Source organism: Anomalospiza imberbis, chromosome 11, assembly GCF_031753505.1.
Source record: "Anomalospiza imberbis isolate Cuckoo-Finch-1a 21T00152 chromosome 11, ASM3175350v1, whole genome shotgun sequence".
Classification (NCBI taxonomy): Eukaryota; Metazoa; Chordata; class Aves; order Passeriformes; family Viduidae; genus Anomalospiza; species Anomalospiza imberbis.
This window is the reverse complement of record NC_089691.1, coordinates 6,310,799-6,337,119: the sequence shown is the minus strand read 5'-3', so window position 1 is coordinate 6,337,119 and position 26,321 is coordinate 6,310,799. Positions and strand designations below refer to the sequence as shown.

At 42.3% G+C, this 26,321-nt stretch overlaps 1 protein-coding gene across 2 annotated transcripts in view; it reads left to right on the top strand.

Moving 5' to 3' along the window:
- RAD54L2 (RAD54 like 2) overlaps window positions 1-26,321 on the top strand; it is a 69,101-nt gene that overhangs the window by 7,838 nt on the left and 34,942 nt on the right. For both annotated transcript variants that reach the window (XM_068201596.1, XM_068201598.1), the window contains exon 2: window positions 13,551-13,757. In XM_068201596.1, coding sequence (XP_068057697.1) covers window positions 13,607-13,757 — 151 coding nt within the window. In that variant the 5' untranslated portion in view covers window positions 13,551-13,606. The remainder of the gene's footprint in view (window positions 1-13,550; window positions 13,758-26,321) is intronic.

Sequence of the window (26,321 nt, the reverse complement as noted above, 5' to 3'; positions counted from 1 at the left end):
AGCATCAGATGTAATCTGTCTGTTCAGGACATCTGGGTTTGGGGAAGGACCATTTTCCAGCCAAGTGTTACCTTTTCCCCTCTAATACTTATTATTTCGGCAAGGTCTTGTATTCTTTTTTTTTTTTTTGCATTCCTGAGCTGGCCTGTGCAGGAAGACTTAGAGGTAAATCCTTCTGTTGAGGGAAGTTGTTTATCTTTCAATTTCCTTGAAGCTTGGAGGGGGTGTGTCTCCTCTGCATTTCTTGCTCTCCTTTCTGTTATCTTGTCTGACCCATTTTGCTGACAAAGAGAAGGAAAGCAGTGAAGAGAGACAGAAGTTGTTATAAGTAAACAATTTCTTTACCTTCCCTCACTCCCTGCAATGATCTGCTGGCTTCTCTTTGCAGTTGCTTTATGGCAGAGAAGATTGAAGGTGAACAGAGTTAATTGTCTGGGAGTCTGTATAAGATTTTGGGGATTGGAGGCGATTTTAGAACTCAGGAGATAAGGATTTCAGGTTTTTTTATTTCATTTGGTCTTAATGTGCTGGAACTCCTCCTGTATCCTATATCAGACAGATATCTTTCTCATGGTTGCTGAGGGGACCTGTCACTTCTCACTTTTATCTATGCTTGGCTGTCACATTATTTAGTATAAGCTCTAGAATGCGAAAAAGTTTACCTGTGGCCTGGGTCAGAAAATTGAGATCAACAGCAGCGGTCTCTGGAGTGGCAACTGCATTCCTCTAAGAAAAAAGGATGAGAAGAGACTTTGAGGACCTCATGCCAAGGGTGTTTATGCCTCCTTGAACAGTTTGGGGGAAGTTCAAGTGTTGAGTGAAACAAACACAAAGCAAACACAGGGGATGTGCATGAGAGGCTATATACACCCATATGTATTTTTGGCCGGATCCTCACAGTGGCTCTTGGTTGCATTTTGGGGAAAGGTTCTAGGACAGCCCAGGAATATCTACTTATCCCAGACATAATAATATGCAACAAGAAAACAAAGAAAGGCAATGTGCTAAAGAAAGTGATTCAAGTACTAAAATCAGCCCTTGATCTTAGGAAGGGGAGAGTCATCATGGCCAAAGTAAATTCCTCTCATGAGGTTCAAGAAATTACCCATTTGTTCTCGTGGTACAGATTGCATCACTTCCCTTTGTCACCCCATAGAGGTGTTCCTTTAACGTGTCCCCCTTATCCTGCCTTTTCTGGTGCCCACGTGTAGTTGGAAGGACCTGTTTACAGAGGCTCTCACTAAAGATGCGACATGCATTTACATGAGGAGGTGTATTTTGCTTTGAGCTTTGGGCAGTTTAAAAGTATTTGCTGTGGGGAGAGAGATGTATACAGCAAGGGTGTCTGACTGCATGATAATACTTTTTGATACTTCTGTGCTTTGAGTGGCAATTGCTTTGGGTTTGAATTGAAGAAATCCAGCAAAATGTAGTTCAGAACCAGTTTACACAAACCACATAGTGATGCCTTGACTACTCAAAGAAAGAGACAATTGAGAAGATTATCTCACTGTCTCAAATAGAAATGCTGTCTGTGCCCTGCACTGGAGCAGTATCTGGCTGCTTAGAGCATGGCCTTGGTGACAGTGACTCCAGCTTGACCAGCCCATACCACCCAGGGCTGCATGTTCTCACCCTCTCACTGGTTTTTTTTCCCCTCTTTGTGCCTGCACAGCTGTTCATGCAAGTTTGTGGTAGATCACATTTGGGAACTGAATTTTGCTTCCAGGTAAGTTTTCAGCTGAATCAGATTGCTGTCCGGCCATGCAGAGGGGTTGTGCTGGCACAGTGTGGGAGCAGTGTGTGAGTTGGGAAAAGAGCAGCTGCAGAGAATATGTCCGAGGTCTGGGAGGCTGCAGTCAGCAAGAGGGAAAATGGGTAATTTAATCAAGGCCAAATGTTTATTACCCTTCTGGTGCTTGTGAAATCTGAAAACTCTCTGTCAGTGTCAAGGCACGTCTCTGTCTCTCTGATTGGTGGGTTTAGCATCAGGGTTTGGTTGCCATCTTCTGTTTAGTGTGCTCTTTTATTCAGTCTTTGCATTTATTATTTGCATCGCTCACTGATGGAAGCAAAGGAACAGCATTGCCAGTGTAATGTAACTGCCCAGAGGTTTGATTACTCTTGCAGCATTGCTACTTAACACTTGTGTGAAAAGGCAGCTGGCTGTGGCTTCTCCTTTCCCAAAGTAGTGCAAATGCTGTATATTCCTTCCTTAAAACAAGTGCCTGGGTTATGGAATGCACCTCAGCAACCAAACACAAGCTTCTGGGCATAGGAAGTAAGATAAATGAGCTTGTTTTTGTAGAAGATGTTGGGGTGGATGAGATAGCAGGAACAAAGAATATTTTTTTAAGTTGAGAAGTTGTTGTAGGAGTGGTGACATCAGTTGGATTTTAAGTTCCTTGTCCATAGGTGTCAAGTAATTTAGGGAACAGGACCAAGAAATAAACCTTACAAGACCAGTGCCTTTTTGTGCTGAGCTATGAAGTGTAACACAGGCTCTAAATAGGGAGCAACAGTTGCCTTGAAAACTGGGTGTCAGGGTGATTGTTGTGTGGAATAGAGAAGATTTGGAAATGAAGGAGTGCCTTAGAGATCAGATATTTGGGGAAAAGCTGTTATTCCAGAAGAGATTTTTTTCCTGATTTTTCCCTCAGTCTTGGTATGTGGTCCTCTTATCTCTGGAGAAGAATTTCCTCAGGAAGCTGTTTTTTTTTTGGTGGAGGGGAGCTCTTAATTCTGGACAATGCATAGTAAGATTCACCCTAGCCAGCATTTTTAAGTTTCTGTCAACTGTAAATTCACATCCTGTTCTCCAGTGAATGGGAATAGTTCAGGTCTGTGATCTGAATTTGTTTATTTTATAGTGACAATAGTCAACTGCTTGAGAGAAGACCCAGATAATGAGTAGAGAACACTGGAGAAGTGGGTGATCTGCTTAGTCATGCAGACTCTGTAGAAAAGTGCATTTTTTTTCCTCCCTTACAAAAAAAAATTTTAGAGGTGCCTTTTCCTCCCTCCTGTACTTACCATAGCACTCACAAAAAGCAAGAGAGGAGATCTTATATTTCAGTTAAATCAATACTTCCGGTCAGTGAAATGCTTATTTTAACAGAATGAGATAACCTGCCTCTTTGTGAACATCTCTCCCTTATTGTGATGAGAAAGTCTTTAACTTTTATCATCTGCCTCCTTCATTCCTAGCAAGGGGACAACTATGAATGAAGTTGATTGAGATTTTACAGCATTGCCAGTAAATCTCCTTTGGAAGTGCAATGTAATTAGTTTTCTCTGTTAAAGGATGCTGTTAACTGTACCCAAAATCTCCCATCAAGATGAGAGTTGTAGTTACAAAAATTTCTTATTTCAGCCCAAATCAATAATAATCAAGAATTTCTCCAATTAGATAAATGAGCAAGTTCAGTTAAATGACTGGGCAAAAAAATTGGCCAAGCCCAGAGTAGTGGGGAATGGTGCCACATCCAGCTGGGCACTTGTGGGGTTCCCCAGAGTTTGGGATTGGGGTCACACCTATTTAATATCTTTATCAGTTATCTGAATGAGGGGATCGAGGGCATCCTCAGTAAGTTTGCAGGTGACACCAGTTTGGGCAGGAGTGTTGACCTCCTGGAGGGCAGGAAGGCGACAACAACTTCCTGTAGCACTACAGGCTGGGGCAGAGGGTCTGGAAAGCTGCCTGTCAGGAAGGGACCTGGGTGCTGGCCAGCAGTGGCTGAACATGAGCCCAGGGGCCAAGGAGGACAATGGCACCTGGCTTGTACCAGCACTGGTGTGACCAACAGGACCGGGGTAGTGACTGTCCCCTGCGCTGGGCATTGGTGAGGCACCTCAAATCCTCGACTGAGTTTTGGGCTCCTCATGACAAGAAAAACATTGAGATGCTGGAGCTTCTCCAGAGAAGGGAATGGAGCTGGGGAAGGGTCTGAAGCACAAGTCAGATGAGGAGCAGCTGAGGGGCTCAGCCTGGAGAAAAGGAGGCTCAGGAGTGACCTTATTGCCCTGTCCAACTCCCTGAGAGGAGGCTGTAGCCAGGTGGGGGCTGGTCTCTTCTCTCAAGGAACAAGCAACAGGATAAGAGAAAATGGTCTCAGGTTGTGCCGGGGAGGTTTAGATTGGATACTAGGCAAGATTTCTTCATTGGAAGTGTTGTCAAGCATTGGAACAGGCGGTTCTGGGAAGTGGTGAGGTCACCAGCCCTGGAGGGATTTAAAAGGTGCATCAGTGTGGCACCTGGAGACTTGGCTTAGTGGTGAACTTGATGGTGCTGGTTAGTGGTTGGACTCTATGATCTTAGAGCTCTTTTCCAACTCAAACAGTTCTATGATTCAAGACTAATAATTCAGTAATCTAACTAATAATTGAAAAGGAGAGGAGGTAAATAGTGGTGAGGCAAGACATTCCATTCCTGTTGTATTTGTGGAGGTAACAGCATCTGAGCCTAGGGATGGTGCCTTCTTACGACACATGGTTGACTTCATTTGGGATGGTAACAAGTCAAAGGACACGAGAAGACCTGGCTTTCCTGCTGTTCCCTCTGCTCTTCCTTACTGGGCATGGCTGCCAGTCAGGCAGAATTTGAAAACTCTAAATGAGCTTTGATAGAAGAAGTGGTCATTTGGGGAAAACACTTGACTGAGACTTGCTCTTAACTTTGAGAGAAAGAATACGCAGAAGCTTGTGAGTTTTGGCTGCATCACAGCCGAATGCTCCTTGTCATTCTGCTTCTGAATCCTGGAAATGTAACATTTTGGATTCTGTGTGGGTACGAATATACAGTATTGTGTGTTTGGTAAGAACAAGTACTGCAAAAGACATCGCTAGCATTTACAAAAGTTAAGTCAATTTATACACTTGAGAGGTAGTGACATTTTTACTCTAAAAGAGCTATGTTTGCTAGCCAGCAGCTACTTCTCTGGATGGTTGTCGTGGTGCGTATTTGTCACATGGTGTTTTACACTAATTTGTTAATATGTCCCTTTTCAGTTGCTCTTTCCTGGCTTAACACTGTGTATGCTTGTGCTGGTTGGTAGCTAATATCCTGTTTAGCATGACTTGGGACAGGACAGCTGGATATGTTTACCAAAAGGGTATGGTGTCCCTGAGGATGTATTATCTTCCTGCTAATATTTGTATATCTCCTTAGCCCAGCTTGCATTGTGCTGCTTTTAAAGCTCTTTTGGAAGTAAACTCCAGCATGTAGAGTCATATACTCAGAATTTTAAAAGCTAAACATATAATATGCATATCATGAGACTCATAGCTCTATTTCTTTTGTGAAATAATATTTATTATCTCCAGTGGGGTGATTTTTGTTTGTATCCAAATGATCCCCTCAGCAGTTTGTTGGACTATTTGTGCTCTGTGGGGAGAAACAGTAAGCTGCATTCTTTTCCCTTTCAGGCCTGTCCAAACCATTGGAAAGTTTTCAGCCTGCAAAGCACAACCAAAGTGGTGCTTCCATTACTAAGGACAGAACCACAGGAGACTCTTTCATCCAGTTGCTTTCCATGTGAGCTGCCTATAGTGTCAGTGTTACTAAAGCAGATGTATTTGTGCAGGATAGATAAGGATCAGTGTATTTCATTCTGACCTGTTTAATTGGCAAGGCAAAAATCAAGATGTTTTGGTTACTTTGTTCTCAAAACTAGCAGAAAAGTGGCACTTGAACATTAAGGTTTTCCACCACTGTTCAATGTTGCAGGGAGGGAATGACTCTGAAAGAAGTTTATGACAGTTTTTAATCCTTTAATGGATTTTTAATCTACGTTGGAATCCAGTAAAAATTAGTTTAATGTCTGATTGCTTGGCAACAAATTGGGTCTAACATATGCTAATTGTCATATCACATGAGTTCAAAACTGTTTATTTTCATTTCCTCCTACTTCAGGATTTTTTGGTTTTCCTCTTGTTTTTGCTCATGTTCAAGTTGCTTTGGTAAACTGTAGGTGGCATAAGTAATACTTCCTCATCCCTGGTGTAATTATCACTGCTGGAGGTGGGGTAGGGAATAAAGAGGAACAAACCTTTGTGGAATACTTCCTTTTTCTATAACTACATAAACCTGAACCTCAGATTTTAAGTCCAGTTTTGAAGAGGCAGAAGGATGAGGCATGAAAAGCAAGCTCCCAGACCTGTGTGATTCTTTGTGCTGACATGCAGACCTGTGACCCAAGGCAGAGTTAAGTTGTGTTGACTTTGTGGTCTGGTGATGCCAATGTGTGATGTGACTGCTGTCTGTCTCACAGGGAATGGTGGGCTGCCCTGGGCTGCTGCTGATGGGAAAGCTTATTTCCTGAGCAGGGACACAGCTGAAGGCAGTGAATCATTCCCCTGTAAGGAAATGTGCATCTCTGGGATGCAAAGAGAGGAGTGTGTGTGGATGGGGTGATACTGAGAAAATAGGATAAAATTAGACCTTTTAACATTTGGAAAAATTGCAATTTTCCTCATCCTGAAAGACGAAAACGTTTTTTATGAGCTATCCCAGTCTGTTTCTGAGGGATACCCTTCAAGGATGTGAGCCATAATGTTAGCATAGCTCAAGGACCAAAGCCACAGCTTGCCTTCAAAGAGTGACAGTGATCTTTCCTTGCGAGGGAAATAGCTTCATGCCTCTTCACTCCTCTCTGTTCCACTGCTTCTGTTTATATAATTTAGTCTGGATTTATTACATAACTTCTTCTATGGCACCTATGTATGACAAGAGTTTAAATTCTAGAGGGATCTTCCAGTTATCTCTATCTTTCCTGCTTGGAAATTGGCTCACATCTTAACATAGTTTGGGTGTTCACGAAGAGGAGGCTTGGCACACCTCTCCCATGAGCTGGCTTTTCAAACTTACCTTTTGGAATCTGAGAATGGTTATCATTAATGCAAGGTAGGCAAGTATTTCCCAAATTAATCTGCTGTATAAAATGTCTTGAATGTAATTTGGAATCCTGACACACTGTGCCCTACTATTGAGTTTTCCCCACCATTTGAAATATTTTCTTAGGGTTTTACTCCTTACGTAGGTCTTGGTTGTTTTTTCTATAGCTGTAGCAGCATGGGCAAAACATGTAAAAACACACTCAAAAGTGGCTTCTATATTGAAATGCTGTTTGATTTGAAAGAAACACTGATCAGGGAAGGAGAGTTTCCTTTAGCAGGTAATGCAAGTGCCATTTATATAGAATTTGACAAAGCTAAAAACATAGATGGAGATTTTGTGAAGAAATTTTTTTTGTTATTTTGTGATGGTGTTAGTTCAGATGTCAGTAATTACTGGAAGCAAAACTGATCACCTGCTTCGTACTTCAGGTAGCCTGAACTTTTATGCAGTAACAAATTGTTCTTCTATGATGGTTCACTGGTGAGGACATTTTGAGTATTAGAAAGGAGAGAGTTGACTTACAGGAAGTCAGTTTCTGCTTTAATATGATTAAACAAAATTGTCCTTAGAAGCAACGCATCAGTGATTAGGCAAATAATTATATACCTAAATACAAACACTAAAACATTTGCCCATTTCTGCTGGCTGTGTCCAGAGATGAAGAACCTCACAAGTTCTGTGGGGAAGGGAGTGCTGGCATCTTATGGAGAGTTCAGGTTTTCTTTAAGGGTCACAAAACGTTGCCACTGCCAGCAGCAGGGTGTTCCCACATCCCTCCCCAGGTGCAGGAGAGGAGGACCCTGTGGCTGGGCAGCTCCCACAGCAGGTGATGGATGCTCAGGTTGTGTAAGGAGCTGCAGATGCTGCCATTGACTCACGCTGGCTCTTTTTGTTCGGATCGCAGTGGGAGCCAGGCCTTATGTAATGTTCATTGTCACATTCTCAGTGCCAGCACTGTCATATCAGCAAAGGGGAAGGATTAGCTCTCCCTTTTCTTTCTTTATGGGTTGATTTTATGGTTTTCTGGGGTTTTTTTTGGTTTTTGTTTTGTGGGTTGTTTTTTTTGTTTGTTTGTTTGGTTGGGTTTTTTTTTTTTTCATTTCTTCCACCCTTTCTTGCAGCAGCTTTTGTTGTTCATGTTGTCAGGGAACAACCAGTTTCAGGCTCGTTTTAGTTTTGTGGTGCCTTTTAGGAGGGAAATTATTAGCCTGGAGAGAGTAAAAGAGCAGGTCCTTCAACTCTCTCAAAACTGATATATGGATGTGTTTCAAAAGCAGTCTTATTTTTTTTCTTGCAGTTCCTGTTCCCCACAAATCACAGTGGGCTCCTTATACTCACATGCAGTGTGGGTGAAGACTAGGTCCACTGTCCAATATTTATGTGGCGTGGGGAGAAGCACACTTGCCTTCCTCAGGAGGGTGGTCCAGGACAAGCAGACACTCCCCAATTTATGATTTCACAGGCTGCTTTTTTTTCCTTCAGTTTAATATTCCTGTGGAGAACACATCAGTTAGAGGGGATCAATGCTACTTAGTTTGTTTGTGATTTGAACAAGATAAAATGAAGGAGGAGAATTGTTTTCTTCCTTCCCAGCCAGCAGCCTGTGGCCACCAGTTAGCTGTGAGTCACAGCAGAGAAACTGCATAGCTGGAGTCTCAACAGTCCTAGGCTGCAAAAGAAGAAGGGATTTAAATCACAAAGTAATTAATTAAGGATGGCTTTAAATGCTACTTGGGGGGAATATGTTCCTTTTGATTTTTCAGTAAACACTTCTTTGCTTTGTTTAAAGCATATAGGGGTCTGCTGGACCAGTATAGTAAAACTGTTGGCTCCTTTTTGAAATAATATTTATCCTTTTAGTGATTCCTCTGACACCATTTTTTACATAATCATTTAATAGGGGTTTTAATATGTTGCATAATGTAAATTGGAGAAATTCTAGTGTTCATTAGAATCGAACTGTTCAAAACCACCGATTTCAGGTTTATTTCTTACTAGATTTTTAAGTGGGACAGAGAAATACTACTTGTTATTTTGCAATAACATTGCAAGTTATTGCTTGCAAACTGTTACAAGACTTTGTCATAGAGAAGCTTAAGCTCATAGCTTAAGCAGTTGTGTGCTTTATAGTAATGTTCTGCTAGATACTGAAGGCTGCCTATGAGGTACCAAAATGGTGCTAGTAGTAGTCTAACACACAGATGAGATTTCCCCTGAGGAACCAGCAGTTACCTTCATACACATCCAGTTTGGAGTGTTTGTGTGTGAGCTGAGTGTATTAAGAGCAATCTTATGGTCCCAACCAACCATTTTACTTTTTTACTGCCAAACAAAAAAGAAAAACATAAAAGGAAATTATTATTGCCATAAAACATGACTGTAAAACAAACAGTGAAGAGTGTTATGCAGTACAGACTTGGAAATATCTGTTTTTATTAAACTGTCTGTGCAAATCCTCTTGTGATTTGCCAGGGTGCTTGATCCTGTTTTTGCGGTCTGGCACCACAATGGCCAGTGTGAAGTCTTGGTTACAAAACAGGCTTTAAGGGACAAATCTTGATGAGTCCCAGATATTGGGCTTGGCTAGAGGTTGGAGAGGTGATGGAATCCTCTTTACTGTTCAGCACTGGAGCAGCATTAGTGTTAAACCTGCCCTTTCTGGAGGGATTTGTATGGGATGGTTGTGTACTCAGGAATGAGCATGTCCTGTGCCTAAATCACTTGTGTTGTAGTGGGCAAAGAGCTTCTGTAAAGACACTTTGGCTTTTCTGGCTTTCTAGAAGTACAGGGGAACCCTGCTTCTCCTCAAGAGAGGAAGGACTCTATTCTGCCTTGTCCTCCCTCCCTGCTTTTTACTCGATGGTATCTGTAAAAGTTAATTAAATAATGATTTAGTATTTACAGTGCTAGTGGATCCTCTGATGAAAGTGATGTACAGAAATGCCCCAAGTCCCCACAATCCCCTGATGATTGCTGTTTCACTTAACAGTTTGGCTCACGGCATACACAGCCCTGCTGTGAACAACTATCGTGTAGAAGGGGAAAAGTTGCTTTCACATTTCTCTCTCAACTTTATATGTGAGAAGTGATTTTAAAGCTTTGCAGAGTGAAAGAAAAAGGTGAGGACAACAGAAATGTGTCCAAATTCTCAAGGTTTCCTCACCTAGAAGTGGGCCTCCTTTCTGTGCAGGCTTGAGGAGGAGGCAGTCATCAGCACATGGCATTTACTTACTATCTGAAGTGTTCTACCTTAAAAAAGCAAAGCCCAAAAAACTTCAGAACTATTTTTATCTTTGTTGAAAGACGGGACATAATACATGAGAGAGGCTGTCTTGGATGTTAATTTGATGTGCAGTTGATTGCAGGGTTTAACTTCTGGGTAGGATAAACCTGACAGCTCTTTTTTCCTCCCTGAGTAAGCAAGAGGAATTTTTCCAAGTGTTTCCCCCTAAGATCCGAGCCCGGTTTCTCAGCAGCCTCCCCATTGTTGAGGCACTGTGATGGAAGGCTGAATGTCTGCTGTAAGGGTGGCGCAGAGGGTTTGATTTGGAGTTCCTGGAGCTGTAGAGGGTTTGATTTGGAGTTCCTGGAGCTGTAGAGGGTTTGATTTGGGGTTCCTGGAGCTGTAGAGGGTTTGATTTGGAGTTCCTGGAGCTGTAGAGGGTTTGATTTGGGGTTCCTGGAGCTGTAGAGGGTTTGATTTGGGGTTCCTGGAGCTGTAGAGGGTTTGCTTTGGAGTTCCTGGAGCTGTAGAGGGTTTGATTTGGGGTTCCTGGAGCTGTAGAGGGTTTGATTTGGGGTTCCTGGAGCTGTAGAAGGTTTGCTTTGGGGTTCCTGGAGCTGTAGAGGGTTTGATTTGGGGTTCCTGGAGCTGTAGAAGGTTTGCTTTGGAGTTCCTGGACCTGTAGAGGGTTTGATTTGGGGTTCCTGGAGCTGTAACCCTCCTGAGGCACGCGTCCCGCTCGGGGCCAGCTCCCGGCCGATCCCGTGCGCGGCTGGGAAGGGACGGGTGGCAGGTAATCAGTTTATCTCCCGCAAAGTGCCCTTCCTCCAGCGATTAAACACTGAGCACGGTGCCTGCGTGTGCAAAGGCGGGAGATGGGGCAGGTTGGAATAACTCAGCCAGAAAACAGTAGCGGCAGCCACAATCTGGCCCTGTTGTGTAATTCCCCTTGGTGGGAGGCTCCGAACTGGGTCAGATCGGTGTGAGAAACGAGGGCAGGCTCTGGGCTGTGCACCGTGTACCTGCTGCTGCCAGGCAGGGTGGCAGCCCTCCCTGGGCTGGGACCCAGCACGAGGGAGGGAAGGGACGGAGATAACCGGCAGCACGACAAGGGGCACAGAGGAGTTAACCATCTTTGTTTCACTCAGCTCCGCAAGATTTAATTGCGTTTTTTCAGAAGCTTCTGTTTAACTCTCCTGCATATGGCCGGGGCTGCCGAGCGGGTGTCAGGAGTTGGCTTATACAGAACGTGTGCTTACTGCTAAACAAAAATAAAGCTTTGATTCGAGCCCTTTTGTGCTCCAGTCTGAGGGAGACCTGCTCTCAACTGGGTTTGATTTTATCTAAAGAAACACAGGGTCCCATATCCTTGCCTTTAAACGATTTTCAGAGAATGTTTTTTTTATTTTATTTTTATTATTATTTTTTTTTAATTTTAAGATTCTGGTACAAATGACAGGACATGAGAGGATGACACACAGGAGGATACTGATGGGAGAAGATGTATCATGTGTCATTCTTTGACTTGGAGCTTTTAGTGACATTACAGCACTTCTGCTTTTACTGTTTGTAGAGGAGAGTTCATTCCTGCCGTGTTAGCAGTGTTTGTGTTTCTTTGGTTGGTTGGTTCTATGTAAAATAAAAAATAAGCCACTGTTTAAAATACACATAGACTCTAGCACAACATTTGCTAGGAAAAACTTCTGATAATAGATGGCTTTGTGTATGCAGCCCTTGACTGAAGTCACCAGGCATCAGAAAACAAGGGATGCTGGAGGTGACCGTGTTGCAGCAGCCTGACAGCAGCTGGGCTTGTACCTGCAGACCACAGAAGCTGAATTAATATCTTTGGCTTGTGTAAACTGGCACAGTTCCACTTGAGCTAGTTCAGATTTTGGCCTTTTTTGCCATTTGCTTGACCAAGCCAACTTATTTTGTGTGACATGTGTACTGGTGGAGGGACTTCAGTTGTCTCTGCCTGGTGGTAAAGTGCTCCTGGGACTGAGTGGTGAAAGGCTTCCTGTTCCAAAGCCAATCTCTGCAATGCCTTCTCTTCCCTGTGTTTTTATTTCTTTCTGACACTATTCAATGTTATTGAGGAGCCAAGAGGGGCAGAGCAGGAGCTGATGACTTCAGCTGGAATAATTCAGCATACTCAACAGTTAGATTTTCAGCCCTGCTACAGGGCTTTAACCTTCAGGTTTCTGAGTTAATCTGGTAACTGCTGAAACACAACTGAAAATGAAATTTAAGTGTTAAATTAAATGAAATTTTAGGTGTTTATAAGTATTTGAACTGCCTTATCTGCTTAGAAGTTTGGGGTTTATATTTTTCTGTTTTGTTTTTAAGTGGCTGATTAGTTCTCAAACATTTTATAGTTTACAGTGGAATTGTGGTATAAGTAGGGGGCAGTGGGAAGTGAGTGATGAGGAAATGTTTCCTTCATCTTTCTTTAAAGGTTTCCAGAGAGTGTGTGGGTAGTAATTCTTCTGCAGCTTGATCTTTGAATACATCCTTTGCTTATGTTCCTTAAGATCAAGATGCCTTCTTTATTTTCCTCTCTTGGTCGTGTTTCTTTTCATCCATCTTATGTGGCTCCTTTAGGATCGTTCTGTGCGTATGGAAGAGGAGTGCTCAGGAGTACCCATCACTGACCAGAAGTGACAGTGCATGAGGCTTTATTTTTGTGTTCTACCACAATTTCTGCTGTGATGCACTGGAGTGATGTAACAGAAGTTATGCACAGCCAGCCCCAGTTCTTGTCCTTGAGAGAAAGGAAATGCAAATTTTGTCTGATTCATTCTTTCTTAGTGTTTACTTTTCTTCCTGCCCTGTTTTACAATAGGATCTCAGCCTTTACAACTGGATCTTTGTTGTTTTCTGCCTGAACTATGAAGGTAACAGTGTTTTTGTTGTGTGGCTGGATCAGAGACTTCAGCCAGGCTGTGATGAGGAGCTGGGTGACCTTTGCAGTGGGTACAGCTGAGGCAGGAGGGAGTTTCTGTCTCTGAGCCACATCTGCACACTGTGATGGTGTTTGCAGGGATCAAGGTAACAGGTATCCAGAGGGGATGCTGACACTGATCCTTTTTTGTATACTTCCTGTTTGGATGGTAGTGTTCTGAAATCATTCACATAATTTATTAATTTTTGCATCTCTGAATAATCAGACATTGATACCAGGAATCTTCCTGCTGTGTGCATGTCAAGGACACCAGTGAAGAGATGGAGATTCTTCAATGCTGGGCCTGTATGATTATGATCCATTTCTTATGGCATCTGTTTTCTCCTCAGGATGCTGTGCTTTATCTAAGTCTGTTATTTAAAAGGCTGATTTGGTTCTTATGTGCAGTAATGCTGCTATTATGTTGAGCCTTGAGGCTCAAAGGTTGGGATTTGCTGGGCTCATGTTCCTCTTTTGTGTCCTTCCAGGGCTGCCTCACGGTAGAACATGAGCAGGTAATGCACAAGGAGCACCACTGGGAATCATGTCAGACGAGTCAATCTCAGGGAGTGATCCGGACCTGGACCCGGACTTGGAGCAGGAGGATATGGAAGAGGAGGAGGAGGAAGATGAGGAGGAGGCGATGGAGGAGGACAATGATGGGGATGACGAGGAGGACTTACTTGATGAAAGTGGTGAGTGAATGGAGTTGGGAATATACTGCTGCCTTGTGAAGGCTGCCCTAGAACAGAGGCTAGACAGAGTTAAAGAATAAAGTAGGGATTTATTAAAAGACCTCAATGGATACATCTTGGGCAGCACAAGAGCCCAGCCCAAGATAAAACCAAAATGATCACAAAATGGGCAACCAGTCACATGGTCTCTCACTTTTATAAGTTCTGGTCCATTTGTGTATTGGAGTTAATTGTCCAATTATAGCTTAGGTTATGAAGTTCCATCCTTGTTTTTCTCTCTTCAGTCCAGTTGTTTATGCTCTTGGGCCTGAAATTTGGGTGGTTGTCCTTGGTCCCAAGCTAGGAGAGGAATTGTTTTGTGTCCCTACTCTGTGAAGAGAGCTCACCATCCCTTAATATGAAGCTCAGAACTACACACTAAAGCAGCACAGAATCTGAAAAATATAAAAGCTAAAACCTAAGGCATTAGTACATTGTTATAGAAAACTGGCTCTCACCCCTTGGGAGATTCTGTAAGGGTTAGGATTTGTTCAGCTCTTGGTAGGAAGAAGTCCTTATGTGGCTGTTTAGTTTAAATAGGTATTTAATGTATGTTAAATATGGTCTCCTGGCCAAAAAATATTTCCATAATGAAACAAGCCACGAGTATAAATTGTAAGGAGGATAGAATTTTAAAAATAGCTTCAAATTTTGGGAAAGCAATTATATAAAGAAGTAAATAAGTAGATTTACAATTACTTGTATTATTTAAAGGATGTGGTGAAAATAAATATATTTGTCATTGGCTTGTCCCGTACATAAACAATTTGATGGATGCTATGGACAATTATTGCTCATTCACAGCAATCATCTTTAACAGCTGGAAAATGTTCTTTTCTGCCAGCATACAGGTTGGCTTCTCCTTTGTTTGTTTTACAAGATGAAAGATGGAAGTGCTAAGTAAGTTGTCACCTTCTATCTTCACCTAGTTCCACCTGCACTACTGTCTTCTTCAGGAGAGGAACAATTCAGCTCAGGGCTAATACAGGTGTTTGTGGGCTTGTGCTGTGCAGGTTACATTTGGGTGTTGCTAGATAACTGTTCTGGGTCACTGCAGGATCCTAGAAATGTTTTTTGTTCCAGAAGGGCTGGTGTTCTAGGGCACATAGACAGGAATGCAGAGTTCAGGTGGGAATTCCCCATGCTGAATTTGTCATCACACTCTTTGTATCACAAAACTGTAGCCACAGCCTAAGGGGATGCTCTATTTGCTTCCTTTAAAATTGCAATTTTTAGTAACTTCAAAGAGTATGGAGGTATTTGAATACATCTACCTAAACCAAGTGAGAGTATTCTTCCTTTTCATAGCACAGAATATGTAAAAAACAGATACTTCTCTCTTCTTCTAGTTACTAAAGAATTTTTGGCTTCAAAATAAATGGTTGTCCTCAAGTGTTGTTTGTTTTCTTGTTATATTCTTTCAGCCATGTGCTACTTGAAGATGCTGTTTTGATTTTAAATGCTTTTATAAAAATGTTTACACAAAAACAAATGCATTCCTCTTTTTTTATTCACATGATGGCTTTTTCTGATGAGAAAGTAGCAGAAATGGAAGTGTTGGTTCAGGTGAGAAACAAGGGAATTCCCAATATCAACACAGAGAGGAGTTACAAGGTCACAGATTCCTCTGTCTCAGAGACTGGTGATGATGATGTCACTTTGTTCGCAGGACCCTGCAGCCAGTGGAGCAGGAGGAAGTGTGAGGTGGTTGCCAAACTTCTGTTAACAGAAGGGAGTGTCTGTATGTCATGTCCAAGTGGGTCATTCCCACTATTCCACTGGTCTGTTATCATAGACTTATGTGCTTTATCATCAACATCTATATTATTGTGAGTGGATACTCAGAGTTGTTTGTCAGCATTATTCTTTCCAAAGCAAACAAGATCAATGTAGGTGTACAGAACATTGTGAACTGCTAATGACAGCTATTTATTTTCATGTTAAAACACTAGAAACATGTTTATGTTTTATACTTTTGTTGTGACTCATTAAAAAAAAAACTAACAAATGTAGAAAATAATGAGGAACAATAAAAAGAATAAAGTATTTTTATGGTTGTTCATTAGGCACAAGGGAAAACTCCCATGAGCTGAGCAAAGCTAGATTGCCTCTGAGGTTTCAGATTGTTCAGCTTTAATTCTGTCTGCCTCAATATCAGAATGCTTTCTGGGTGCTTAGATGTATAATTATTATCTTCTGTGGAGGTGTCCAGTCTGCTTTTCCTGATACCTCCTTACAGCTACACACTGCCTCCAAAATGTCATTTGGCATCTGTATCACCTTAGATCTAATATAAACCTGCTCTTTAGCCTATGAACTATAACCAACTTCAGAATTAATAGGTTCATCTGATTTTGTCCATCTGATGTTTGTAGTCCCGTGGCTTTGTAGACTAACCTCATTCATAAATAGCATATTTGGAACAGACAGTTTTATTCATAAGAAGGGATGCTGTGCTCTAATGTTTATATTATAAAGCTTGTAAAAGGATTAATTTTAATAATTTCTGTTAAAACTTTGTTCTCCCTATTCCCAGCTGTGCTGTTCTCCTCCCTTCCTGGTACTGTGGTTGTTCTGATCCCACTGGGGATCCTGGGGGGATCTTTCCCTTGAGGATGAGCTCATGCATATTTCTAGCACTACAAGCTTTAGATGATTATTAATATTCTACAGCTATTTCCTTGGAAGGGCGACAGGCTGCATAAACATTTTTCCAAACTGAAACTGATTCCTTGTTTTAAATAATAGTGATTATATCAATTACAAAGCTAACATTTTTACAGTTTGCTTGCAAACTAGTGGCTTTGTTTAGGATTTCCATGTATTGATGGTGGTTCAAATAACTTAAGAACTTTCCAATGTTAATGTAATGTTATCCACACTTGGTGGTGGTCGATCATATAATCTCAGATTTAGCAGTGACTTGTGTTTTGCATGTTTAACCTGTTTTTGTCTTTCTGATACATGTTGTATGTGGGGTTAATCCTTGTGTGTAGTTTCAGTTTCATAGTCTTCTAGGAGTTCTATTTACATTCTGGGACTTTAGTGCTATCTTCAGTTTTGGCACATTTTTCTCATTTCTGCTCAGTTTTGTTTGCATTTAGCTGTCCTGTAGGTGGTCTAGAGTTTAGTTTGTACTTGTATGGTGCAGACTTTCAGTATTGAAGAAAGCAGCTCTTCAACCTTTGCCCGTGCCCTCTTGGAAACAAAAGAGCCAGGAAAGCTAGTTTTTCTGAATATTTCTGAGTAAGTGAAAGCTAATAACCACATGGCTTACATCCTTTATCCATTTCTTCTGTGGTGGCCAGTTAATGAACCTGAGCATCATGTGTAGGAGCTCTTCCAGCATCAGTATTTTCTTTTTTCTAGAATGCTCCTTCCAGAACATACCTATTCTGACACTTAGAGACCCTTCCCTGGCTGCCAGACTGCACACCCATCCCAGCAGCATGCTTCAATCCTAGCCAGAGGCTGCCACTGCTCTTCCAGCCTTGTCATCCCTGCCCACTTCATCTGTTTTCTCATCACTTGTGGGTTGCAGCACCTGTTTTATCATGTTTGATTTTGTGATAGCAATGTGTGACTGCTAGAAACTTTTCTTGTTAACTCCCTAAATCGTTTTCTTTAGAAATGTGATGTACTGATGACTGTAGAGATAAAGGGCTGTTTCAAGTCCTGCAGTTTTTCTCTGATCCGGGTTGTTGCTCAGGGCTGTGTAGGACTCCATAGGAATAAAAGACAATTTGAGCAAAGAGGAAACAAATCTCCAATATGGATTTCTACAGATCATTTCAAATGCGTGGACCATTTATACCTCAGAGCTTTCCCGAGGAAAGCTGTTGAGTGTTTGAATGAATCCCACTGTACTGTTCTGTTTTTCCACTTTAGGAATGTCTCTGGATTATTCTGACTGATGTTTCTGGAATTCATTATCTCTTATTCATATGTATTGCTGAAATTCTGCTATTAATAGTGATGGCAAGTTGCTTGTTTCCTACCTCTGAGTATATGGGTTAAACACTTTCTTAAAGTGCAGTTTGGGCTAGAAGTGGTTGTTCAGTTCTCTCAAAGATGTCTTAATGAGCACAAGCATTCAGACACTGTCCTCAAAGGCTCCTAGTTGTGTTTGCATTACAGGGTTCATGGTACAGCAGACAGGGGTTGGAATCAGTGCTTTTAGGATATACTAGTGAACAATTTTCCAGTACTACAGTAGTGCTGCAATTCTTAATGTACAAAGATACCAGGCAAAACCAAATAATAACATATGGGGTGATACTGTTGTGATAAGACAAACTCCGTGGAATTGGCCTTGTCTCCTGCCCTGTGTTCTGCGCTTTTTCTCCTTTCTTGTCCCCTCTTTCTTTCCCCACACTCCAGGGCTGGGAATGTGTGAGCTCTGTGGCATCTCTGTTTGACCACTGGAGAACTGGAGGAGCTCCTTCTTCCCAGCTCAGACTCATACTGTTCCCCCTACTCCTTGACAAAGTGCTGGAGCAAACCAAGACTGGTTTGTGTAGGGTTTTGTGGACATACAGACTCTTTAAGAGGAGTGAATGAGAAGCACAGTTGGTTGGTGGTACAGAATAGCAAATCCAGGAGAAGAGGACACATGGGTGCAGTGGTGTTTTGCACTGCAGCTCCTTGGTAGGGTGAGGGCATCAGGAAATCTCAGAACAACTGAGAGATTGGCACATGAGGTGAGTGAGGGGGAAGAGAGACCCTTTTCCTTACCCTAGCCTCTTAAAACTGCTCACCCTGCTTATGACATTTGCTAGCTCAAACAGAGCTACCTTTACTTTCTGCAGCATAATCCACAATGTATTTCAGTAGCTGCTTTCTGCTTGAACTCGAGCTGCCACTTGGTACTCACAGTTTTGAACTTCCCCCCTTGATACCAAGGCAGGAGCCCTTGACTTCACATGGCACCCACTGCTGATCCAAGCTTGAAAAGAGCTCTGCTTACCTTGAGCCCTCACTAAAGGAAAGTCTGTTCATGTAAAGGGGTCCTGCTTGATCAGCTTTTCCTACAATTTTCACTTGGTTGTTGAGGGAAAAAATGTTGGCATGAAATTATAGCAAGTATGGATTTTGTTTAATATGATGCTCCTGTGTGGCTCTTTGTGGGTCATCATTGTAGGGTGCAATTACATTGAAAAGGAAATCAATTTGTAGCTACCTGGGCAAATTCTTTGTCTAATATAATAGGAAAAATGAGTAGTTAACACCATACTTACTAGAAAGTTTGTTAGCATCTGGAGTTATTAAAGCTGAAATTATTTTGGAAATCTGTTTTTAAAATCATGTGGAAGTGTGGGTTAATATTTCTTTGAATGATATATGAAAGCATCCTTAAGGCACAGAGATCTGCTGCTCATTTTGGAGATGGTGTTATTCATGTGCTTCCCACCCCAAAGCCTTCTATCTTTTCTTCTTCCCAACAAAGTGCTGGAACAAAACAAATCTGGGGTGTGTGGGAGTCCCCAGCTGGATGTGTGTGGTTGGGAACAGAGCAACTTTCTGTCCTTACAGGGGAAGAGAGGAAACTCTTTGGTATAAATCTGTTCATTTTGTAGGCTCCACCTCCTCAAGTATTATGTGAGTTTTTGCTTTTTGACTGTGGTTATTCTTATAGATTAGGTCATATTATACTTACCTGTATGAAACTGAGAGAAAGGCAGAGGAAGAGCATGGACACAGTCTCCTATCTTGCTAAATGGTATCATATATCACTTTATATCAGATTTAGAAAGGCCCATCCTGCTGGAAATAAAAAGGAGAAGAAAAAAGAAACTGCTGTTAGAAAGTAATTTCCCTGCACTTTTTACCTGAAATGAACGATCCTGCTTGTGTTGGTAAATGGAGATTTGTTCCAACAACCTGAAACCTTTTGCCTTCTAGTTTTGACCAGACTACACAGCATTTTCTTTTAGGAAACACTGGTTTTAAGATGTCCTTCCTATCTGCTAGAAAATTTAATTTATTCCTTAAGAAGATGTAGAGCAATTAGGTACTTACTGCTTTAATCTCTCCACTCCTTTTAGAAAGCAGCCTTCTACAGTCTCCAGGTGGCACCAAGGGCAGATGGGCATCCCAAGGTCGAGGCAGCCTCAGAGAACAGAGCTGCTCTTTGAGGAACCCTGCTTCTATCTGCTGCAGTGTGTGGCACAGTGGCCTTGGTTGCTGTGTGCTTCCTGCCTCAGACTGGTGACATGTGCTTTGATCTCCAGTCCTTGTTAAGCTGGAGGCAGGTGCTGGGCTAGGGAAAGGCACAAGCCCATCAGAATAAGCTTGGAGTGAAGAGCAGAATCTTTTTGTTGTTTGAAAGTGGATGAGTTGGAGCAAAAGATGTGGAAAGAAGCAGAAGTCAGGACTTTTCTAAGTCTAGAAAAGCACTGAAGACAATCATGAGGGAGGCTTTAACTGTAAACTCCTCTCTGTTCTGTATGTACCTATGCCAGAGTGGTGAGTCCCCATAAGTTATAATTCTGCACTTTAATTTACAAGTGGATGTTTGTAGTGCACAAGGTGAATTTCTTGGGGAAAGGGAAGAGTGATGATTGACATAATCTCACTTTTTTCCTTCTTGATGGACTTCCCTATGTAGATCCTTTTGTTTTGGTTACTTGTGGCTGGACGCAGCTCCCTCTAGAGCCCACCAGGACTATTTCCAAGGAAGCTGGAAGGGCTTATCCTGAGAGAAACAAACCTCTGCTCCAGTCTAGGTTTGTTGCCTATGCAACGGCTCTGGTCTTAGTAAAGAGCCAGATCTGAACTTTCGGGTGCCACTGTGCACTTTGATGTTCTTACATCAAAGTCAGGTAGGTTTTCATGGTTGTAGTAACTTTATGTAGACTGTCTTCCAAGCCAATAATTGCCTGCAAAGAGGATTGCTTGTGTGGTATCATAAGAGATACAAAAGCAATCACTACCTGTAAGAGAATTTACTTGTCAACTAATATCCTGCCTATTGACATGTGTTTAAACTTAATCAAATTGTCATAAGAAACTGCATTACATTCAAAAACGATCCTTATGAATCATAGTGTTTAAATGTACTTTATCGTATAGGTGCAGAGTGTGGGGCTCAGCCTCGGATGGTCGTGGGTAACTCCGTAAATGCACATCCAGTTGCAGATAGTGGATGCATTTCTCAGGTGATGTACTATAAGAAGTTGAGGGGGTTTTGTTGTTCTCTCAGTTCCTGAAAGCGGTAAGAGTTTTGTGTCTGTTCAGCAAATGCTCTCTGTTTCCACAAGCCTTACATTCAAGATTTGTGTTGGTTTCCTAAGACCCAAAAATTAGGAGCTGGCTGGCTTCTATGTTTTCACAATCCAGCTGAATAAAATACAAAAGATGCAGTTAGTATCGAAGGTAGAAGGAGATGGGATGGTAGCATTTGCAGTTTTAGTAGATCTGCTTACTGAGTAATACTGAAGGGTAACACTGAAATTGCAGAGGAGGTTTGCCTCTCATTTAGGCAAAAGCCCCCCTGATTTCTCTGGGAATTTTGCTTCATTACAGAAGGCTGCAGATTTTACCTATTGTTTTTATCCTGGCGGTTTCCTGGGAGCACAGTGTGTGTGTCAGAGCAAAATGATGTTTGTGTGTGCAGTCTGAGTGGCTTGGCCCGGCCCTGCCCAGCCAGCGAGGGTCCCTGTCCCCAGCACGTTGTGCGGACCCTGTGACACCCAGCTTCTTGAACTGGATTTGCTGGACTCACTAAATGGTGATGATAAAGAAAAATCCTCTGGAGTGCTTTGCTGGGAACAGGCAGTGCTGGATGCTTTGTTTTCTCCCCTTCTGCCGATTCCGACGCTGCGGATTGCCTGGCCGGGCATTGTGTTGTGTTGGGGCAGTTTCGGAGGTGGGAGGACGGTAGGGTGCCTTGCCTATGGGCTGTTTGCCAGTGAATCAGGGAGGAATGGGGAGGAGTGGTGCCTGAGGTTCGGGGGCTTTACTGGCCGATTCCAGCGTTCTAACTAACTAACCCTGTGAACTAGGCTATTCTCGGCAGGGTGAGGTGTGGCCTGGGGGCTGCTGTGGGAAGGAAGGATGAGATCCTGAGGAGTGCTGTCCCCCAGCCCCCTGCGCAGGGGATTGCGGACTGCCGATGTCGCCGGTCGGTCGCTGAGCCTTTCGCCGGCTGCCTGCTCTGTCCGAACGCGGGGACTCTGTCCCGGTCTCCTCGGCTTATCCCGAGCAGGGGGAAGCTCCGAAAGAAAACGTCGGTGAGTCCGCTGCCCGCCTCCCAGGCTCTCTGACGGCGGCTTCCTTTTTGAGCGGGTGGCACGAAGTCTGGCAGAGTCTGAGCGTTATGTAAGCTGGAGTAATGACTAGCTGTACTTCTTTAAAAGGAGCTGGTGACGCCAGAGCTCTGCTTCCTTCAGAGCCGCCAATTGCGCGCAGGGACTGGCCGATCTCGTGAAATGATGTGGTGTTATAACCAGCTAGCTTTCCCCCCTCTTTTCTCCCTCCTTTCCTTTGATCTATTGCGTATGATGGAATACAAAATAGAAGTCTTTCTATGCGGTTCAGGAGCAACCCACGTCCGTGGCTCTGCATTTTCTATATATATGTATATGGAGTTTCTCAAGTGGTTTTTTGCCTCTCTTTTATCTCTTCTCTTAAAGCTATCACAAACGCGAGAGTAGCATGAAGGTGTGGGGAGCAGGGTCAGTGAGTGAGCAGTTATGAACTGAACAAAGAATTGCTCCAAGTTGTCTTCATGCTTTTCTGATAAGCTTTGCAGGATATAGAGGCTGTGCTTTACTGGCCAAAAACTTGCATTTTTCTTGTCGTAATGCCAGAAAATCTCTAACAAAGGACAGCCCCACTTGCTTCTCTGTCCTGTTTGGTGCCTTTACCCCACGTACATTTCTGACTGTCAGCTTTGTACCACACCTCGCCATTGCTAATAGGTACTGTATTCCCTCAGCTGCAACTTCTGTAGCAGTGATGAAATCATATGGAAACCAATTAGCAAATTTGTAATGTGGTATTTTCCCTCTTGAACGGGTAAGGAGTGGCAAAGTCACTTTGCCAAGTTCACCTGGTGAGTGTGAGGAAGCCAGAGTGAAAATCCACTGGTTTACCTTTTAGGCAGCACCCCTTTTATGTTCAAATGTACTGGGTTTAAAACCATGCATGGGGTCTCCTTAATTTCATTTTCCCCTAATTTATATGGTATTGTGCTGGTTTTAATGACTGGTTAAATAAAATGTGCATGTAGCTATATGTTATACAAGTGTAATATTAAATAATAAACATGTGGAAGGAGATGAGGAACTGTTTTAATTAAATTAGAAGTATTCTTCAGGTTTTAAAACACAATATCACATCACAGTTATTTCCTTTATCTTTTTAACTTCTTGCTTAGGCTTTAAAGAAACTGCAACACTGAATTTTTAGAAGTGTCTGGTTCATTGTTTGGATCAAAGTATTTTTTTATTAACAGTATTCTGTACTGCAGATGTTTAAATGTCTTGTTCACATTTTCTTCAATATGCAGTTCACTGACTCAGCCTCAAAAAAATTCTAAGTAGGAGTCAGAGGACTTTATTTTCACTTGCAAATATGCAAATAGGAATGAGACAGGAGAAAGCTATAAGATAAAATCTTTTTGGGCTAGGTGAACAGAAACTTCTAGTTTAAGTCTCTGTCAAAACAAATTTTGCAATTAAAACATCTGCAGATAATCTTCATCTATGTAAAATATTTAAATACTTGAACTGTTAGAAGCAATTTAAAAGTGGTACTTTTGTGTACTCAGCTTGTGATTTATGTCAAATTTGCACATAGCTGAAAATGAATGGAATGAAATTAAAGTTGTACCAAAAACTCTTCAGTGGTGCACAAATACGTTGTGTTGTCTACAGCAGCAGAGAAATTTAGCAAGTTACAGAAATAAGGAATCAGTTTCTTGAATGTAAGTGGGATTGTAACTCAATGGATTTAATTTTGATTAAAATTGTGATAGATATCCATAGTATAAATTCTTCAACTTTAAATCACTCCATCTTGTCTAGTAACAGCTTATTTCTTTGGTACATTTAAACAACCTTTGAAAGCCTTGGAACCTCAAGCAGTGTGTTTTGCCACGGTGCCAGTGTGAAAAGCATTTGCGAGAGGCACTGCGTTGTGTCACTTCCTGTATTTTGTGCAATTAAATTTTTGTTACATTATGTACAACTTCCCAACCTCCTCCCACTTATGATTTAGATGATTTGGGAAAAAAAAATACACCAAGATTTATATGAATAATATAAAATGAGAAAAAACAGATTTATCAGATTTTATGCCTTTTGGTTCAGTCTGAAACTCACTAAAGTAAATGGAAAAACTCCTCTGGTTTTCCATGGTTGGTTTAGATCTTATCAAAAAGTATTTTTATTTGCAGTGCAGTGTTTGTTTAAAAAGCAAATGATTCTCAAAGTCCAGCAATACTCAGTTGCCAACACAGAGTGTTGTGGAGTCCAAGTGTGATTCTGTCTGAACTGTTCTGGGTGGATAAACAACACCTTATATCGTGTCCAACTCAAACCTGGTATTCTTGTGTGTTTTCCGTGTTGCTAAAACAACATGGAAACTAGGACAGGGAAAGTGGCCTTAATGATGTGTGTGTGCTACTAGCAGGTGCTAATCAAGAGTGAAATGTGGCTGTGAAGCCTAGTTCATGTTCAGTACTTACAAACAATTTGGGTTAGTAGGCAGCTTCCCTGTGCAGTGGAGGTCAATGGGGCGTGCAGAAGGTGCTGGTGGATGTAGAGCATGGCTGGGAGAAAGCCATGGGGTGGGGAAGGGATTGTGCAGCCAGCCTGGAGCAGTTGAGGGTAGGCAAGGAAGGTCTCTTCTGCTTTATGGGGTGGTGATGAGGATGAACAGCCTGGAGAGGAGGGAACCACCCGAGCTTGCAGGGACCAAGAGCAGGGTGGCACATCAGAGATCCAGTGCTTCTTCTGATGCTGTCCTTGCTGGGCTTGGATCAGGTCATGGAGCTGCTCAGCCTGTGGAGCAAGGGTTGAGAGGTTCAAGGTGGACAACAGGCATGGAGCTGGAGAAGGAGCTACTCCACCTTGAAGGGAATGCATGTTTTGGGGCATTTTGTTGAAATTTATTTAGTTTAACCGACTTCAGTTGGATAATGGTCTTTGCTATATGGAGGAACTAATGTCCTGAAACAATTTACGGTCAAGTTTCTTGTCTGTATAAACAGGTTTGAGTTTTAATGCTTGCGACTTTGCAGTGTTCGAGGATGCTGACATTGCTGTTGGAAACACTTGTCAGCCAAATAAAAAACATCTTCTGAAGGACCTTTATCTTAATATTCTATGCAAACACAAACTTCATAGTGTTGTTTGGGTTTTTTTAAGCAGGTAATCTCCTAATTTATTAGCAAGGGAGTCTCTCAGGTCACAAAAGCTTTTTGAGAAGCCTCTTGTGACATATAGCACAGTTTGTACAATTGCAAAGAGCTTGTGATTTGAGAGGAGAAAGGTGAGGTGTGATACCTGGGTAAGATTTCAGACCCCGTAGGGGAGGGAGAATGTTGTTCCCTACTGGTGAGACTGGCCTCATGGAAAAGCTATTCAGTAAATGGACTTATCTGTAACAAGATTACCTTCCACGAGATCATTTTATAAACTGACTGTTTCAGGCAGATCTAATTCTTGGTTGTGTGAATATGTATTTATCCTGGCTAACAGTGGTGCCTCACCAGCAGGCTGTTGTGAGTAGAAGAGCTAGAAAAATTGTTTCTCCATTTTGCGTGCTAAGGTGAAGAAGGAAATTCACTTTTTATTGCTGTGTTGCAGAAGGGCACGTATAGGTTTCCTTTTCCCCCCAGTGTATTGAACTTCCATTTTTCTCATGCTTGGCTGCTGTAATATGGATGTTTTGTGGTTTAACCCCAGCTGGCAGCTCAGCCCCACACAGCCACTCACTATCCCCTAGTGGGATGGAGGAGAGAATTGGAAGGGTAAAAGTGACAAAGCTCGTGGGCTGAGATAAAGATAGTTAAACAGCAAAGCAGAACAAGGAATTCATCAACTCCTTTCCATGGGCAGGCAAGTGTTCAGCCATCCCTAAGAAAGCAGGGCTCCATCACAGTAACAGTGACTTGGGAAGACAAACACCATCACTCCGGATACCCCCCCCCTCCTCCTCCTTTCCCCAGCTCTATATGCTGAGCATGACACCATATGGTCTGGGATATCCCTGAGGCCAGTTGGGGTCAGCTGTCCCAGCTGTGTCCCCTCCTCACTCCTTGTGCACCCCCAGCTTCCTCACTGGTGGGGCAGTGTGAGAAGGAGAAAAGGCCTTGACTCTGTTAGCTGTGCTCACCAATAGCAAAAACATCTCTATTATCAACACTGTTTCCAGCTTAGATCCAAAGCATAGCCCCATACTAGCTGCTATGAAAAAAATTAACTCTCTCCCACCCAAAACCAGCACTGCATGCTTTGCGAAAAACCAGTTGTATTTACCCAGTACTTTTTCTTAAATCTTGCTTTCCACATTCATAAA